The 17,185-nt window shown below is 49.7% G+C and overlaps 2 protein-coding genes across 8 annotated transcripts; one reads left to right on the top strand and one right to left on the bottom strand.

Moving 5' to 3' along the window:
• Positions 1–8: 8 nt before the first annotated feature.
• Positions 9–1,368, bottom strand: MCCD1 (mitochondrial coiled-coil domain 1). Its single transcript, XM_067752481.1, has 2 exons — positions 1,045–1,368; positions 9–500 (listed from the first exon to the last, which is right to left on the bottom strand). The coding sequence occupies exons 1-2, from the start codon at positions 1,366–1,368 to the stop codon at positions 312–314; spliced, it is 513 nt and encodes a 170-aa protein (XP_067608582.1). The 3' UTR covers positions 9–311.
• Positions 1,369–13,489: 12,121 nt separating this feature from the next.
• On the top strand, positions 13,490–17,027 carry LOC137231774 (BOLA class I histocompatibility antigen, alpha chain BL3-7-like). 7 transcript variants are annotated; one of them, XM_067752411.1, is made up of 8 exons: positions 13,490–13,706; positions 14,029–14,298; positions 14,500–14,775; positions 15,395–15,670; positions 15,789–15,899; positions 16,332–16,364; positions 16,505–16,560; positions 16,724–17,027. In XM_067752411.1, exons 1-8 carry the CDS (start codon positions 13,505–13,507, stop codon positions 16,835–16,837), a joined length of 1,338 nt encoding a protein of 445 aa, XP_067608512.1. In that variant the 5' UTR covers positions 13,490–13,504; the 3' UTR covers positions 16,838–17,027. The 7 variants fall into 7 exon arrangements, with proteins under 7 accessions (XP_067608512.1, XP_067608517.1, XP_067608515.1 ...); XM_067752416.1 differs by lacking the exon at positions 16,505–16,560 and having other exon boundaries at positions 16,716–17,027; XM_067752414.1 differs by lacking the exon at positions 16,332–16,364 and having other exon boundaries at positions 15,789–15,932; positions 16,505–16,552; positions 16,716–17,027.
• Positions 17,028–17,185: the final 158 nt, after the last annotated feature.

Raw genomic sequence — 17,185 nt, 5'->3', positions numbered from 1 at the left:
CGCTCCGTCCCTTTATTGGTTTTGGGGTGAGGCTATTTTAGGGCATAATCCGGAGTAAATTCCCGTGGGGACTGTGTATACTGCTGTGGGGCGGAGGTCAGTAGGAGGTGTCAGACTGGGGGATGTTACTGAAAAGACTGCAGAGGCCGTGGCTTCTCACTACTTTGCAATTTCTGGCCCTTTGTGGTGGTTTCTTCCGTTTCCTTAGTGGCCTGGGAGAGGCTGGGATGTTTCTGATCAAAGGGCTGGGGAGGGAGGGTAGTGTGCAGTATTTCCAGTGTAGGAGGGTGAAGTGGCAACTGGTGGAAAGCTTAGGTGTCTTCTCCCAGGCTCTCTCTGTGTCTCCTCATCTGTTCCTTCAGCTTCTGGATCTTGAGCACCAGGGCCTGGGCTTCCCAGGCCCCCTCTTGCCCTTCGAGCAGGGCCTGGTACAGCTCCAACTGCTGCTCCAGCAGCTCCTCAGCTTGGGCCAGCTCAGCTGTGGGGCGGGGCCAGGGGTCCTGGGAGAGGGGGGTGTTAGGAAAGAGCATCAGCCAGGGCAGGGGGCTGAGGTTCACTGCCTCCTTCCTGTTTTTCAGCACCACTAGTTTAAGGTCATGTGTATTGCGATGCCTGCAGTACACATGATCTTAACAGCAGTACATCTGTATTGCTTCCTGTCTTAGGCATAGGCCTGGGGGGAGGGGGAAAGTTAGAGATCACAGCCCAGGGGCTATAACTGGACTTCTGTGTGACGTATGGGAAGGGGAGAACTGGCTGTCCCAACCCGCCCTGAGAAATAATTAACTGTTGGATGAGGGGAAATTCCTGTTCAAGGACTTCGTGGACTGTGCAGGGAGGGAGGGGTGTAGGTAGAGGGTGCCTTGAGGTCTGGAGTGGGGTGGGGGCAGGGAGGGTGCTGGGGAATTGAGGAACTAGGCAGCATGCTCTAGGGGTGGGGGTAGTGTCTGCACTCAGCTGGCCTGTGGTACAGGGTGAGATGGGAGGGGATTCCCTGCCCCCAGTACACATTTGCCCTCCACCCTCACTCTTGGTGCCACTTACCCTGGAAGGTGACATCTGCCCAGCGCCTGTGGAGCTAGTCTTTTCTGTGCTTGCCTTGGGACCCTGGGAGCAGCACCTCCAGGAGCCCTGGAGTGCTGGGGGCCAGGGTGGCAGGAGGAGGCGACGGCAGCAACTTCGGGAGAGCCAGGGCAAAGGGAGAACCATGGCTGGGGAGGCAAGGAGCTGTCTGAGCCACCCAACAGCCACCAGGAACTGGCTCCCTCCGCGCTGTGGCCTCGCTTCAGTGCCTGGCCCTGCCCCTGCCCTGCTCTGCTGCACCTGCCCGCCTCCTAACCTGGCCCCAGACAGAGTCCAGGAACTCATGTTGCCTGGTGTGAGAATGCTCCTGCCAAGTTAGGCAGAACTTGCTTTAGAACCCTGGTCCCCAGCCTACTGCATGTCTTGTGTCTGTTTTTCTTAGCACTGTGTGTTTTCTCACTCCTCTCAAATCTGCAAGGTAGGAATTGCATTACTGGTTGGCAGATGAGGAAATGGTCAGAGAATTTCGTTCAGCACTCAATTCAGTAAGTATGGGCTGGGGCCTGCTCTGGGCCGGATGTGCTCAAGGCTCCACAGCTGGTTGGTGGAAAAGCCAGGAAGATTCACCCCCTGGTCTACCTGACTTGAAAGCTCATACCCATTGACCTCAAGTATTGCTTCTCCCTCTGTTTCCCTTTCCTCTTCTTGCTGGCCCAGAGGGACCTTTTTCCTTGTCCCTGCTGTACATTGCACATCTTCAGTGTTTGCCTTCTCTGGTAAGTCTGGGCGCTATACACTGGTACCGGGTTTCAAGCTTTGTTGAACTGGTGAGCCCTCCCATCAAACCATGGAGGACATCACACTGAATTCGGAGGGAAGATGGCCTCTTCCATGGTGTGGGGGTCCAGGAACCAGAGAGGAAGACCTTCCTGCAGGTCAATCGTTTTTGAACTTGAAGGGCTGAAGCACCTTTAGATGAGGTCAGAGACCTCACGTTCCCCATTAACTGGCAGGTTCCCATTTTTCAGTAGAAAAAGAATCCCTCTAAAATTTTGGAGGAGAGAAGCTTTCCTTGTCTCTCGGTGATAGAATTATACATGGTTCATTTTTGAACTGCAGTGTATGCACAGGCTAAAGTCCTATTTATTGAGACATAAGAGGCCCAAACTACTGTTGCTACAGTTAAGGGAAACTAGTATACGATTAAACAGCCCACAACATTCAACATTGAAGTGAAACTAACCACATTTATAAATTAAAAGCAAGATTAGCAGCTGTTAAGAAAACTTGTGTAAGACAATCTAAATGATGCAAAAATAATGAAGTATCCTTCCTGAAAATTAGACATTTCAACCATCTGAGGTTTTTTTTTAATTTTTTATTTTTTTTTTATTTATTCATTTGGCTGTGCGGGGTCTTACTTGAGGCATGTGGGATCTTAGTTGCGGCATGCAGGATCTAGTTCCCCAACCAGGGATTGAACCTGGGCCCCTTGCATTGGGAGCATGGAGTCTTAACCACTGGACCACCAGGGAGGTCCCAACCATCTGAGTTTCTATTTCAGGTTATGAACTCCAAAATGGACTAACATCCAATAACTTGCAGTGTGCAGTCCTAAGTCGTGAATTATAATAGAGTCTGTGGATTTGGCTTTGTTCGTCTGTGAGAACTAAAGAAAAAGCTGGTATTTGGATCAGTTCAAATCTATTGGATGAGCTGTGGATCTCATAGTCATGGAAATGAAGGGATGAAGATAGATAAATGTAAACCTGGATTGTTACTGTGTGTATTTATTTTTGTTATTCCTGTATCTAATAGTCTTTCTTTATATAATAAGATTTATGTCTAGTAGTACTTTTAAAATTATTTTTATTTATTTATTTTTGGCTGCATTGAGTCTTCGTTGCTGTGCGTGGGCTTTTTTCTAGTTGCAGCGAGCAGGGGCTACTCTTTGTTGCTGTGTGTGGGCTTCTCATTGCAATGGCTTCTCTTTTGCGGAGCATGGGCTCTAGGCGCGTGGGCTTCAGTAGTTGCGGCACGTGGGCTCAGTAGTTGTGGCTCTTGGGCTCTAGAGCGCAGGCTCAGTAGTTGCAGTGCATGGGCTTAGTTGCTCTGTGGCATATGGGATCTTCCCGGACCAGGGCTTGAAACTGTGTCGCCTGCATTGGCAGGAGGATTCTTAACATCTGCACCACCAGGGAAGCCCTGCATTTATTTTAAATAAAAAAAATTTTATTGAGGTATAGTTGATTTACAATATTATGTTAGTTTCAGGTGTACAACATAGTGATCCATAATTTTTATAGATTATACTCAATTTAAAGTTTTTACAAAGTAGCGGCTATTTTTCCTTTGCTGTATAATACATCCTCGTAGCTTATTTATTTTATATATAGTAGTTTGTACCTCTTATTCCCTTACCCCTATCTTGCCCCTCCCCGTTTCCCTCTCTGCATTGGTACCCACTAGTTTGTTTCTATACCTGCTGTTTCTGTTTTGCTATATTCATTCGTTTAATTTTTTTAATTCTACATATAAGTGATAACGTACAGTATTTGTCTTTCTCTGACTTATTTCACTAAACATAATACCCTCCAGGGTCATCCATGTTGTTGTAAATGGGGAATTTTCATTCTTTTTAATGGCTGAATAGTATTCCATTAATCTGTTGATGAACACTTAGCTTGCTTCCATATCTTGGCAATTGTAAATAGTGATGCTATGAACATTGGGGTGCATGTATCCTTTCGAATTAGTGTTTTCATTTTCTTTTTTTTTAAAATTGGAGTATAGTTGCTTTACAATGTTGTGTTAGTTTCTGCTGTACAGCAAAGTGAATCAGCCACATGTATATATATATCCCCTATTCCTTGGATTTCCTTCCCATTTAGGTCACCACAGGGCATTGAGTGTTTTCATCTTCTTTTTTAAAAAACATAATTAATTTGGTTGCGCTGGGTCTTAGTTGCGGCAGGCAGGCTCCTTAGTTTCGGCTCACGGGCTCCTTAGTTGTGGCACACGGGCTCCCCAGTTGTGGCATGCAAACTCTTAGTTGTGGCATGCATGTGGGATCTAGTTCCCTGACCAGGGATCAAACCCGGACCCCCTGCATTGGGAGCTCGGAGTCTTATCCACTGTGCCACCAGGGAAGTCCCCACATGGTAGTTCTATTTTTAGCTTTTTCAGGAAACTCCATACTCTTTTCCACAGTGGCTGTACCAAGTTACATTCCGATCAACAGCATACAAGTGTTCCCTTCTCTCCACATCCTCACTAACATTAGCTATTGACTTTTTAAAAAACATTTATTTATTTGTTTATTTACTTTTGGTTGCGTTGGGTCTTCGTTGCTGCATGCGGGCTTTCTCTGGTTGTGGCGAGCGGGGGGCTACTCTTCATTGCAGCGCGCGGGCTTCTCATTGCAGTGGCTTCTCTTGTTGCGGAGCACAGGCTATAGAGCACAGGCTCAGTAGTTGTGGCGCATGGGCTTTGTTGCTCCACGGCATGTGGAATCTTCCCTGACCAGGGCACGAACCTGTGTCTCCTGCATTGGCAGGCAGATTCTTAGCCCCTGCGCCACCAGAGAAGCCCTGTTGACTTTTTTTTTTTAATTATTTATTTATTTAATTATTTATTTTTGACTGTGTTGGGTCTTCGTTTCTGTGCAAGGGCTTTCTCCAGTTGCGGCAAGCGGGGTCACTCTTCATCGTAGTGCGCGGGCCTCTCATTATCGTGGCCTCTCTTGTTGCGGAGCACAGGCTCCAAACGCGCAGGCTCAGTAGTTGTGGCTCACGGGCCTAGTTGCTCCGCGGCATGTGGGATTTTCCCAGACCAGGGTTCGAACGCATGTCCCCTACATTGGCAGACAGATTCTTAACCACTGCGCCACCAGGGAAGACCTTGACTTTTTTTTTTTTTTTTTTTGCGGTACGCGGGCCTCTCACCGTTGTGGCCTCTCCCGTTGCGGAGCACAGGCTCCGGACGCGGAGGCTCAGTGGCCATGGCTCACAGGCGCAGCCCCTCTGCGGCATGTGGGATCTTCCCGGACCGGGGCACGAACCCATGTTGAGGCGGACTCTCAACCACTGCGCCACCAGGGAAGGCCCCCCTTGACTTTTTGATAATAGTTATTTTGACAGGTATGAGGTGATAGCTCATGATGGTTTTGATTTGCATTTCTCTTATGATTAGCAGTGTTGAACATCTTTTCATGTGCCTGTTGGCCATCTGTATGTCTTCTTTAGAAAAATGTCTATTCAGGTCTTCTGACCATTTTTTAATTGGGTTGTTTGTTTTTTTGATGTTGAGTTGTATGAGCTGTTTATGTTTTATATATTAACCCCTTATCGGTCATATCAATATTTTCTCCCATTCGTTAGTTTGTCTTTTTATTTTGTTGATGGTTTCATTTCCTCTGCAAAAGCTTATGAATTTTGGACTTCCCTGGTGCCGCAGTGGTTAAGAATCTGCCTGCCAATGCAGGGGACATGGGTTCGAGCCCTGGTCTGGGAAGATCCCACATGCTGCAGAGGAATTAAGCCCATGTGCCACTACTACTGAGCCTGGGCTCTAGAGCCCGTGAACTACAACTACTGAGCCTATGTACCACACCTACTGAAGCCCACACACCTAGAGTCCGTGCTCCACAACAAGAGAAGCCACCTCAAAGAGAAGCCCGTGCACCACAACGAAGAGTAGCCCCCACTCGCCACAACTAGAGAATGCCCTCACATAGCAATGAAGACCCAATGCAGCCAAAAATAAATAAGTAAATATTTTTAATAAAAGCTTATGAGTTTTGGGACTTCTCTGGTGGTCCAGTGGCTAAGACTCTGTGTTCCCAATGCAGGGGGCCTGAGTTCGATCCCTGGTCGGGGAACTAGATCCCACATGCTGCAACTAAGTGTTCGCATGCTGCAGCTAAAGATCCCGCATGCTTCAACTAAAGATCCCGCATGCCACAATGAAGACTGAAGATCTGGCGTGCCGCAACTAAGACATGGCGCAGCTAAATAGATAAATAAATATTAAAAAAAAAAAAAAAAGCTTATGAGTTTTGGGAATTCCCTGGCAGTCCAGTGGTTAGGACTCGTTGCTTTCACTGCCACCACTCAGCGTGACCAAAAAAAAAAAAAAACAAAAGAGCTTATGAGAGTTTAGTTAGGTCCCACATGGTTACTTTTGCTTTTGTTTTGTTTCCTTTGCCTTAGGAGACAGATCTGAAAAAATATTGCTGCTATTTATGTCAGAGGGTGTTCTGCCTGTCTTCTCTTCTAGGATTTTTATAGTTTCAGGTCTTACATTTAGGTCTTAAATCCATTTTGAGTTTATTTTTATATATGGTATGAGGAAATTTTCTAATCTCATTCTTTTACGTGTAGCTGTCAGTTTTCCCATCACCACTTGTTGAAGAGACTGTCTTTTTTCCATTGTATAGTCTTGCCTCCTTAGTTGTAGATTAACTGACTAGATGTGTGAGTTTATTATGTGTCTGTTTTTGTGCCAGTACTATGCTGTTTTGATTACTGTAGCTTTGCAGAATAATCTGAAATGAGGGAGCATGATACTTCCAGCTTTGATCTTTTTTCTCAAGATTGCTTTGGCAGTTTTGGGTCTTTTGTGGTCCATATAAATTTTAGGATTATTTGTTCCAGTTCTGTGTGTCCCATAGATTTTGGATCATTGTGTTTTTGTTTCAGTAGTTTCTAGGTATTTTTAAATTTCTCCTTTGATTTCTTCAGTGATCCATTAGCATGTTGTTTAGCTTCCATGTGTTTGTGTTTCTTGTAGATTTTTTCTTGTAGTTGATTTCTAGTCTCCTTTGTTGCCTCATTTTGGCTAACTTGCTGTTTTTGTTTCTATGTATCTGATAGATTGGTTACATTTCCTGATCTTGGAAAAGTGGCCTTTTGTAGGAGACATTATGCATCCCAGCTGTACACTCCTCTCTGGTCACCAGAGCTATATGCTCTAGGGGTGTCCCCTATGTGGGCTGTGTGAGTCCTTCTGTTGTGGTGGGCTTACTACTGTGGACCATCTAGTAGGCATGGCTGGCCCCTGGTCTGGTTGATTGCCAGGCCTTGCCTTGTGCAGAAGCTGATGGCTGCTGTTTGGCAGGGCTGGGTCATGAGGTAGCTTGTGTGGGATCCCAGGGGGTCCTGGGGCTAAAGCTGGCTCACTGGTGGGCAGATCCAGGTTCGGGGGGGTATGGTTGTGGGTTCAGGTTCCCAGATCTAGTGTTGGTCTGCTGGTGAGTGGGGCTGAATCTTGGGGTGGCTGGCTGAGGAGTCTAAGGTATCCCAAAGCTGGTGTTGGCCTGCTGGTGGGTGGGGCCGGGGCATGGGGGATCCCAGGACTTGTGCTCACTCACTGGGAGGTGGAGCTGGGTCCTGGGGTCTCTGATTGCGGGACCCTGGGGGTCCCAAAGCTGGTGTCAACTTGCTGGTGGATGAGGCTGGATCTCAGGGCAGCAGGCTGATGGGCCCAAGGTGTCCCAGAGCAGGAGTTGACCTGCTGGTGGGCAGGGCTGGGGCTTAGGAAGTCCCGGGACTGGTGCCAGCCTGCTGGTGTGTTGGTTGGGTCCTGACAATGCAGGCTGCGGGGCTGTGTTGGTCCCTGGGCCAGTGTCCACCTGTTGGTGGGTGGGGTTGGGGTCCAGATGATCCCAGGGCTGGTGCCCACTCACCAGTGGGTGAAACTGGGCCCTGGGGCTAGTGCTGGCCCACTGGCAGGCAGAGCCAGGACCTGGGTTCTCTGGCTGCTGGGCCCAGGTATCCCAGAACTGGTGTTGTATTGCTGGTGGATGACACTGAGGCCCAGCAGGACCTGGGGCTGGCATCGCCCTGCTGGTAGGTGGGCTGGGTCCTGCCCTGTCAGCCTCGGGGCTGTGGTGGTCCTGGGGGTGGTATCCGTTCACTGGTGGGGGGAGTTGAGGTTTAGTGGGTTCTGGTGTTGGAGCCTGCTGATTGGTATGTGAGGCTGGTTCCGAGGCTGGTATCGACTTGCTGGTGGATAGTGCTGGGGCCCAGAGTGTCCTGGGGCTGATGCCTGCCCAGTGATGGGTGAAGCTGGGTCCAGGGGTTTCGGGAAGCTGGGTCCAGGGCCCTGGGAATCTTAAGTCTAGTGCCTGTGCACTTGTGTGTGGGGCTGGCTTCTGGGCCCTTTGGTGGACAGGGCCATGTCTGAGGGTGGCTTTGAGCTCAAGGAGTTTAAGGCAGCCTGCCTGGGAGCCCACATCCCCTCATTCTCACCGCCACACCCCTCCCCCAACACGTAATGATCCTTTTGAGGTCTGTGCAGCGTTGCATTGCCCTGGCCCGCCTCCTAGTGGAGCAAAACTTCCCAGCCATTGCCATCCTCTGTGGGATGCCCCAGGAGGAGAGGTGAGTCAGAGATGAGGAAGATGTTTTGTGTCCTTGCGAGGAAAAGAGGCCATTAAAAGAAGGGACTTTCAACATTTTTCTGCTTTCCTTTCTCACAAAGGCTTTCTTAGTATCAACAGTTTAAAGATTTTCAACAGTGAATTCTTGTGGCCGAGGCATGGACATCGAGCGGGTGAACATTGACTTTAGAATTCAGACACCTGCCCCTGAATGTTCAACTTGTCAGCATTAGAGACCAATACCGGGCCCTGATATAGCACTGTCTCTTGAGTGACTAACTAGCTGCTAATTGACAAATTGACTTGCTTTCTGTCCCCTCCATCCTTGGAGGGCCAGAGGTTCATCTTCACTGGGACAGACACCTATTCCGTGTACGGATCTTCTTTTCCGGTCCTCAGAACTTTAGCCAGCACCGCTACGTGGTGGCCATTGAAATTCCTGATGCACAGACTTGGAATTGCTCTTAGCAGAGTATCTGACCAGGGGCCAACTTCACAGTGAAGGAGGTGCAGGCTGGGCCATGACCATGAGATCCACTGGTCATATCACAGTTTGCACCACCCAGGGGCTGCCAGCCACACAGAATGCTGGACAGGCCTTCTGAAGATGCAACTAAAGCTCCATCTTTGAGGAAACATCTTGAAGGGATGGGGATACATCTTTCTGGATGCAGTGTATTATTAAATCAGAGACTTTTATATAGTGCCATGTTCTCAATAGGAAAATAAGGTGGGTCCAGGACCAAGGTTTGGAAACAGGCGTCACCCCATTTACCATTACTTTCAATCACCCACGGGGGGGATTTTACACTTCCTGCCTTCACATCTCCACAGGGTTGGGGGTCCTGGTTCTCCAAAGGGGCACTTTTATAAGGTGTACCACAAGGATACCATGGAACTACGCCTCTACCCATTACTGTTGCCTCCAGAGAAGTTTGGACTCCGTGTGCCCAGAGACCAGCAGGTAAGAAGCGGAGTTCCCTCTTCTCGAGGAAGGAGTAATTTACCCTAATCTGCAGAAAGGGGTGGAGCTACTACCACACAATGAGGGCAGGAGGAATCCATTCAGAAGTGGTGGTAGACTGGGCGCTTCCTGGTTCTCTCACGTTCCCTGTAATTTGAACAGACAAATGCAGCAACCCAGCCTGAGAAAGGCTGCTCAAGCTGCCATGACAGAATACCATCGGCTGGGATACTTAAAAACAGAAATTAATTTGCTCACAGTTCTGGAGGCTGGAAGTCCAAGATCAAGATGCCAGCAGGGTTAGTGTCTGGTGGGGCCTTTCTTCCTGGCTTGCAGACAGTGACCTCACAGCCTTTCCTCTGTGAGCACAGGGGAATTGAAAAAGGGAGAGACGGAATTCCCTGGTGGTCCAGTGATTAGGACTCCATACTTTCACTGCCGAGGGCCCGGGTTTGATCCCTGGTCGGGGAACTAAGATCCCACAAGCCACTCGGCATGGCCAAACCACCACCCCCACCAAAAAAAAAAAAGAAGAAAAGAAAAAACAAAAAGGCTATCTCTGGTGTCTCTTGCTCTTCTTTTTTTTCTTTAAATTAATTTATTTATTTTTGGCTGCGTTGGGTCTTTGTTGCTGCACGTGGGCTTTCTCTAGTTGCAGCATGCGGGGGCTACTCCTCATTGCAGTGTGCGGGCTTCTCATCGCAGTGGCCTCTCTTGCTGCAGAGCACGGGCTCTAGGCAAGTGGGCCTCAGTAATTGTAGCGTGTGGGCTCGGTAGTTGTGGCTCATGGGCTCCAGAGCGCAGGCTCAGCAGTTGTGGCTCATGGGCCCAGCTGCTCCGCGGCACGTGGGATCCTCCCGGACCAGGGCTCGAACCCATGTGCCCTGCACTGGCAGGCGGATTCTCAACCATCGCGCCACCAGGGAAGCCCTCTTGCTCTTCTTATAAAGACACCAGTTCTATCATATTAGGGCTCCATCCTTATGATCTTGTTTAGTCTTAATTACCTCCTTAAAGGCTCTATCTTCAAATAGAGTCTCATTGGTCTTTAGGTCTTCAACATAAGAATTTGGTTGGGAGGGATGTAATTAAGTCCAATAACAGAAGTGTTTGATTTCCAGAGGCCCAGACCCATCAGGTGTGAAGGTTTGGGTCACACTCCCAGGTAAGGCACAGGACCCACGCTCCTGTGCTCTGAAATCTATGACAGCGTTTGTGCAGAGGCCCTGCTTCCTGTGGGCTGTTCCCAGACAGTAACTGGTCACAGCAGGGACACTATGGGAGGCTCATTCCTGGGAGACGTGGGACTCCTCTGATGACCAACTGTGACTTGAGGACTCCCTCTGGCCTTGCTTAACTTCGCTTAGATTGTTTTTGATGGTCTTGGAGAGTCCAGGAAAGCTCTCCTTCTGTTCATCACTTGCGATCAGAGTTGCATCTCGGTCTGCTGGCTCTCTCATCTTTTCTGGTTCCCTCTCCATATTCTCTGACAGATGTTTAATAAAATTCTGCTGAGTTTAATCCTATTTTGGCATTTGTTTCTTGGAGGACTGGGACTAACAAAATAATTTCCATCTGTATACCAACAACCTATTTACTTATTCCATCTTGTAAAATCCTTCTCTTTATCCAACTTCTACCAGCATCTGTTCCATTTCGCTTGTTTCGTATTATCTCTTTGAGGTGATAGATGTTTGGTTTTCTAAAAATTGAAGTGTAGTTAAGTTATAATGCTGTGTTAGTTTCAAGTGTACAGCAAAGTGATTCAGTAAATACATATATATTGATATATATTTTCAGATTCTTTTCTATTACAGGTTATTACAAGATATTGAATATAATTCCTTGTGCTATTAGATCATTGTTTACCTATTTTATATATAGTAGTGTGTATATGTTAATCCCAAACTCCTAATTTATATCTCCCCCCACCCACTTTTGCCTTTGATAACCGGAAGTTTGTTTTCTATGTCATGAGTCTATTTCTGTTTTGTAAATAAGCTCATTTGTATCATTTTCTTAAGGTTCCACATATAAGTGATATCATATGATATTTGTCTTTCTCTGTCTGACTAACTATAGATGTTTGTTGTTTTAAGCTGCTAAGGTTTAGAAGTAGTTTGATACACAACAGTAGATAACTAACAAAGCTCTCTTAAGTCTCTATTACTCTATAGTTATTGCCTAAATCTGTTTTATCTCCTTTCACCTTGAAAATGTTATTTATCCTCACTTCCAATTCCTCTCTTCCTCTTTTTTTTCCCCTCTTCATTCCTTTACTTTTGTTTTCTTTTGTCTTTTCTCCTTCCCCCTTGCTTTCTTCCTTCTCTCCTCTCCTTCCTTTATTCTTATTATCGAATGTTTCAAACATATAAAATAATACTATGTGGTTATACTGAAAACTGAAAGGAAGCATTATCTGTATATGCTAAAATTATAATGCCAAGGTATATGGAATAAAAGTAAAATAAAGGAAGAAAAGAAAATGCCTGGGTGATTCTGCAAACAAGTAAGTGACTTTCAACTGCTATTTCCTTTCCTTAAGCTGAGTTTGTTTGTTTCTTTTAAAAAAATATTTATTTATTTATCTGGCTGCGTCGTGTCTTAGTTGTGGCATGCGGGCTCTTTGTTGTGGCACGCAACCTTCTCACTAGTTGTGGCACGTGGGCTCCAGAGCGTGAGGGCTCAGTAGTTGCAGTGTGTGGGCTCTCTAGTTGTGGCGCAGGCTCAGTAGTTGTAGCACGCTCAGTTGCCCTGTGGCACGTGGGATCCTAGTTCTCAGCCAGGGATTGAACGGGCGTCCCCTGCATTGGAAGGTGGATGCTTAACCACTGGACCACCAGGGAAGTCCCAAGCTGAGTTTCATTTTCAGAGTAAACAGATCAGCTCCATGAACTCTTACACATTTCTGGTAAAAGCTTAAGTTGGTACTAGCACTTTTTAAAAAATTTATGTTTTTACTGAAGTATAGTTGATTTACAATGTTTTGTTGGGTACTAGCACTTTGGAACTCAAAATAGCATTATCTAGTATGGTTAAAGTGTATATACCATACTCCAGTATTTGATTTTTAAAATCCTGAAAGAATATTTAATTTTTTTTTTTTTTTGCGGTACACGGGCCTCTCACTGCTGTGGCCCCTCCCATCGCGGAGCACAGGCTCCGGACGCGCAGGCTCAGCGGCCATGGCTCACGGGCACAGCCGCTCCGCAGCATGTGAGATCTTCCCGGACCGGGGCACGAACCCATGTCCCCGGCATCAGCAGGAGGACTCTCAACCACTGTGCCACCAGGGAAGCCCCCAAAATATAAATTTTATTTCATCATAACTTTAGTTCAAAATAATCAGTATGCCAGAATGGTATATTTTGGGGTGGTATTTTTCTGCTCCTCTTCAACTCACACAAACTCAGGGATATGGAATGAAGACAATTTTAAAACACAGCAACACAGGAGACACTGACACATGGTTTGGGAAAGTAAAATTTAGGAGCTTTGTGAGTATGATTGGCAGTGCTATTTAGGCACATTTCTGTATTGGTAAGGGCCAAAATCAGTTTTACAGATTAGATTCCTGATGTTTGCGGATCATAAAGATTGTGCTCCCCGCTATAGTTAACAAACACAAAGGAAACTATCCGATCCATATGGGAATCTCTATCTGGTGTTTTCAGGCACAACTTCTCCAGGTTTAAAGCACAAAACCCCTGTTCCTCCACCTCCATTCCCAGAGAGACCTCACTCTCTGGCATCAAGGTCCCTGGCGGGTGAGTTTTCTTCTAGAAGAGTCCAAGGGGTGAGAGATAAGGGGTGAGAGGCAGATGGTCCTGTTCAGCCACGATGGTTTCGAAAGAACACTGGAGGAAAAACTGGCTGAGCCCAATCTGGGCATGGGTTCTTGGTTTCCTCAGACAGCCCCTGGGCCAGGACTCAGAGAGACAATGTGACGAAGAGCATTCGCTGCAGGAGGAGCGGGATCAGGGCAAGAACTCAGGGCCAGAACTCGAGTGTGGCTCACTGGGTCTCTCTCAGGGCGGTGTCTGGGGCGGGGACGCTCAGTGTTGGGGATTCTTCAACTCCCCTGAGTTTCACTTTCTCTCTCACAACCTGTGTCGGGCCCTCCTGCCTGGATACTCATGACGACGCCCCAGTCCTCACTCCCATTGCGTGTCCGGTTTCTGGAGAAGCCAGTCAGCGTCCCCGCGGTTCCCGGTTATGAAGTCTCCACCGACCCGCCGCACGCAGTTTCTCCCCAGACGCCGAGGTGGTGGGTCATGGCAGCGCGAACCCTCCTCCTGCTCCTCTCCGGGGCCCTGGCCCTGACCGAGACCTGGGCGGGTGAGTGCGGGGTCGGGAGGGAACGGCCTCTGCGGGGAGGAGCGAGGAGACCCCGGGGGTCGGGGGTCAGGACTCCCAGGGAAGGAGCTACGCCTCCGCCCCCCACCCCCGGTCCAGACCCGCCCCCTCACCCCGGTCCCCGCCTGTCCCTCCCTTGCTTCCCGCCCCCTTTTCTCTCCCCACCCCCACCCCCGGTGCCGGCCCTTCTCCGACCTCCACACCTTTTCCGTTTCACGAGCCCCTCTCCGCCTCCCGCCTCCCGGACCCAGGGACCCGCACCGGGAGGAGGGTCGGACAGGATCTCGCCCCTCCCCGCCCCCAGGCTCCCACTCCCTGAGGTATTTCCACACCGGGGTGTCCCGGCCCGGCCGCGGGGAGCCCCGCTTCATCGCCGTCGGCTACGTGGACGACACGCAGTTCGTGTGGTTCGACAGCGACGCCCCGAATCCGAGGAAGGAGCCGCGGGCGCCGTGGATGGAGCAGGAGGGGCCGGAGTACTGGGAAGAGGAGACGCAGATCTCCAAGGACGCCGCACAGATTTACCGAGTGAACCTGAACAACCTGCGCCGCTACTACAACCAGAGCGAGGCCGGTGAGCGACGCGGGCCCGGGTCCAGGTCACGACCCTCATCCCCAGGGACGGGCCGGCGTCGCCCCGAGTCTCCGGGTCCGAGGGTCACCCCAACATTGCGGGACCCGCCCGGCCCCGCGACTCGGGAGGAAACGGCGGGACTTTACCCGGTTTCATTTTCAGTTTGGGTTTAATCGCTGCGGCTGGTCGGGGCGGGGTCAGGGTCTCACACCCTCCAGGAGGTGTACGGCTGCGACGTGGGGCCGGACGGTCGCCTCCTCCGCGGGTACAGACAGTTAGCCTACGACGGCGCCGATTACATCGCCTTGAACGAGGACCTGCGCTCCTGGACCGCGGCGGACGCGGCGGCTCAGATCTCCAAGCGCAAGTTTGAGAAAGCCGGTGCTGCGGAGCGCCACAGAGCCTACCTGGATGGGGCATGCGTAGAGGCGCTCCTCAGATACCTGGAGACCGGGAAGGACACGCTGCAGCGCGCAGGTACGAGGGGCCACGGAGCCTCCCTGGTCTCCCCTCGGGCTGGAGCTGGCTTCCCACAAGGGGAGGAAATGGGGTCCCTGTGGGAACACTGCCCCAACTTCTTGTCGGGAGAGGGAGGAATCCGCCCAGGTTTTCGTATTCTGTACAAGACAGTGACTCGCCGGTGGCCTCACTTCTCTGAAAGACAGTGAAGGAATCCAGTCTCTTTGGGGAAGAAACAGGAAACCAGCCCTGAAATAACTGACCAGCGGCACCCTTTGACCCTGACCCCCATCTTGTAACCATGACTTTCTCTCTCAAGCCTGTTCTCAGCCTGAAAACATCTTAGGAGGCCTGACTCCAGCTTTTCTGAGTCATTCAGCCTCCACCAAAGTCAGGACCATTGCTCTGTATTCTCCCCTTTACATGGAGCCTCCTACCTTGGCTTTCATCCTTATCACAGAACTTGCCAAGGACTGGGAGATCTTCCCAGACCCCGGAGTCCAGGCTGGTGTCTGGTGTTTTTGCTGCTTCTTTTCAAACCTGTTGTGCTGTTCGTTCTCAGGATGGTCACATGATGCTGCTTCAGTGGCCCATGAAGGTAACACTAAGTGTGAATTTTCTGATTCTTCCTCCTCAGACCCTCCAAAGACACACGTGACCCACCACCCCATCTCTGACCGTGAGGTCACCCTGAGGTGCTGGGCCCTGGGCTTCTACCCTAAGGAGATCTCACTGACCTGGCAGCGTGATGGGGAGGATCAGACCCAGGACATGGAGCTTGTGGAGACCAGGCCTTCAGGGGATGGAACCTTCCAGAAGTGGGTGGCCCTGGTGGTGCCTTCTGGAGAGGAGCAGAGATACACGTGCCACGTGCAGCACGAGGGGCTCCAGGAGCCCCTCACCCTGAGATGGGGTAAGGAGGGACACGTGGGGTGGAGCTTCCTCTCAGATAAAGCAGGAGCCTTTCTGGACACGTTCAGCAAGGTCGGGATTCAGGCCTGAGGTCAGGGCCCCTTCCCTTTCCTCCACAGAACCTCCTCAGTCCACCGTCCCCATCATGGCCCTCATTGTTGGCCTGGTTCTCTTGGTGGTCACTGGAGCCGTGGTGGCTGGAGCTGTGATCTGGAGGAAGAAGCACTCAGGTAGGGAAGGGAGGGAGGGATCTGAGGTTTCTTGTCTCACTGGGGGGTTCAAGCCCAGGTAGATGTTTGCCTGCCTCATTACTGGAAAGTACCCTACACACACATGTGGAATATGGAGCTGAGTGCTAACACTTACCCTTTCGTAAAGTACATATGAAAATTAAAGACAGATTTTTCACCTTCATAATTCCAGTTGAGGGCCTGTTTCTCAGCACTTGAAGGTCAGAGGGGGAAGGTCCCGCTAAGGGCAGACTCCCAGGAGGGCAGCTGGTCCACTCCCCCCATATCTCCTTTCTTCATGTTCCTGATCCTATCATGGGTTTTGGTCAACAGTTCTGGAAAGTTCTCTGTGGTCCAGGACTAGAGGGTTCCTCTAGGATCTCACAACTCAGTCTTCTCCCTGGCCTCTCACGTGATGTTTTCTTCTTACAGGTGAAAAAGGAGGGAGCTACGTTCAGGCTGCAAGTAAGTGTGCAGCGGCTGTGATTCCTGAGACCCTTGTGAGGGTGCAGACAGGAGGCCATGGGGGGCTCACCCTCCTAAAGTTCCTTCTCTAGTTTCTCTCCTGTGGGTTCTGACCACGTCCTGGTTTTGTTCTCCCCCAGACAGTGACAGTGCTCAGGGCTCTGATGTGTCTCTCACGGATCCTAAAGATGAGACCCTGGAGGGCCTAGATTGGGAGAGATGTTGGGGCGGAGGAGATGCCCCGGGTGGTGGGGATCCTTGAATGGGACATTTGAGCATGTGGGGGGCTGTTGGGAAGGTCAGCACTTACATGACTGACCGGAATTTGTTCATGATTATTTTCTTTCACAGTGTGAGACAGCAGCCTCGTGGGACTGAGTGATGCACGGTCCCACTTTGTGGCTTCAGATCACATGACTCCTGTTTCTGCTGCTGCATCTGAATATGTCTGTGTTCCTTGTAGCATAATGTGAGGAAGTGGGGAGACTGGCCCACCCCTGCCCACCACGACCCCTCCCCACCCTGACCTGTGTTCTCTTCCCTGATCCAGTTGCCTGTTCCAGCAGAGGCAGGGCTGGGCCACCTCCATGCCTGTCTTAACTTCGTGGTACAATGAATAACAATGTCTTAACTTGCCTGTTGGGAATAAAATCTGTATATGAATTTTGTTTTTTCTAATTCCTGCCATGAGGGGTTGATGGGATAATAAGGAGAGGATTCCTGAAGTTTGAGAGAGGAAATAAATGGAAGCACTGAGACCCTTCCAGAATCCGTGTGCTTGCTGTGCTCTGTCTGCTGCAGGTGGGACAGGAGGAGGCTGT

This window comes from Pseudorca crassidens, chromosome 10 (genome assembly GCF_039906515.1).
Source record: "Pseudorca crassidens isolate mPseCra1 chromosome 10, mPseCra1.hap1, whole genome shotgun sequence".
NCBI lineage: Eukaryota > Metazoa > Chordata > Mammalia > Artiodactyla > Delphinidae > Pseudorca > Pseudorca crassidens.
Note: the sequence above shows the minus strand (reverse complement) of the source record. Positions and strands in the feature narration are given on the sequence as shown.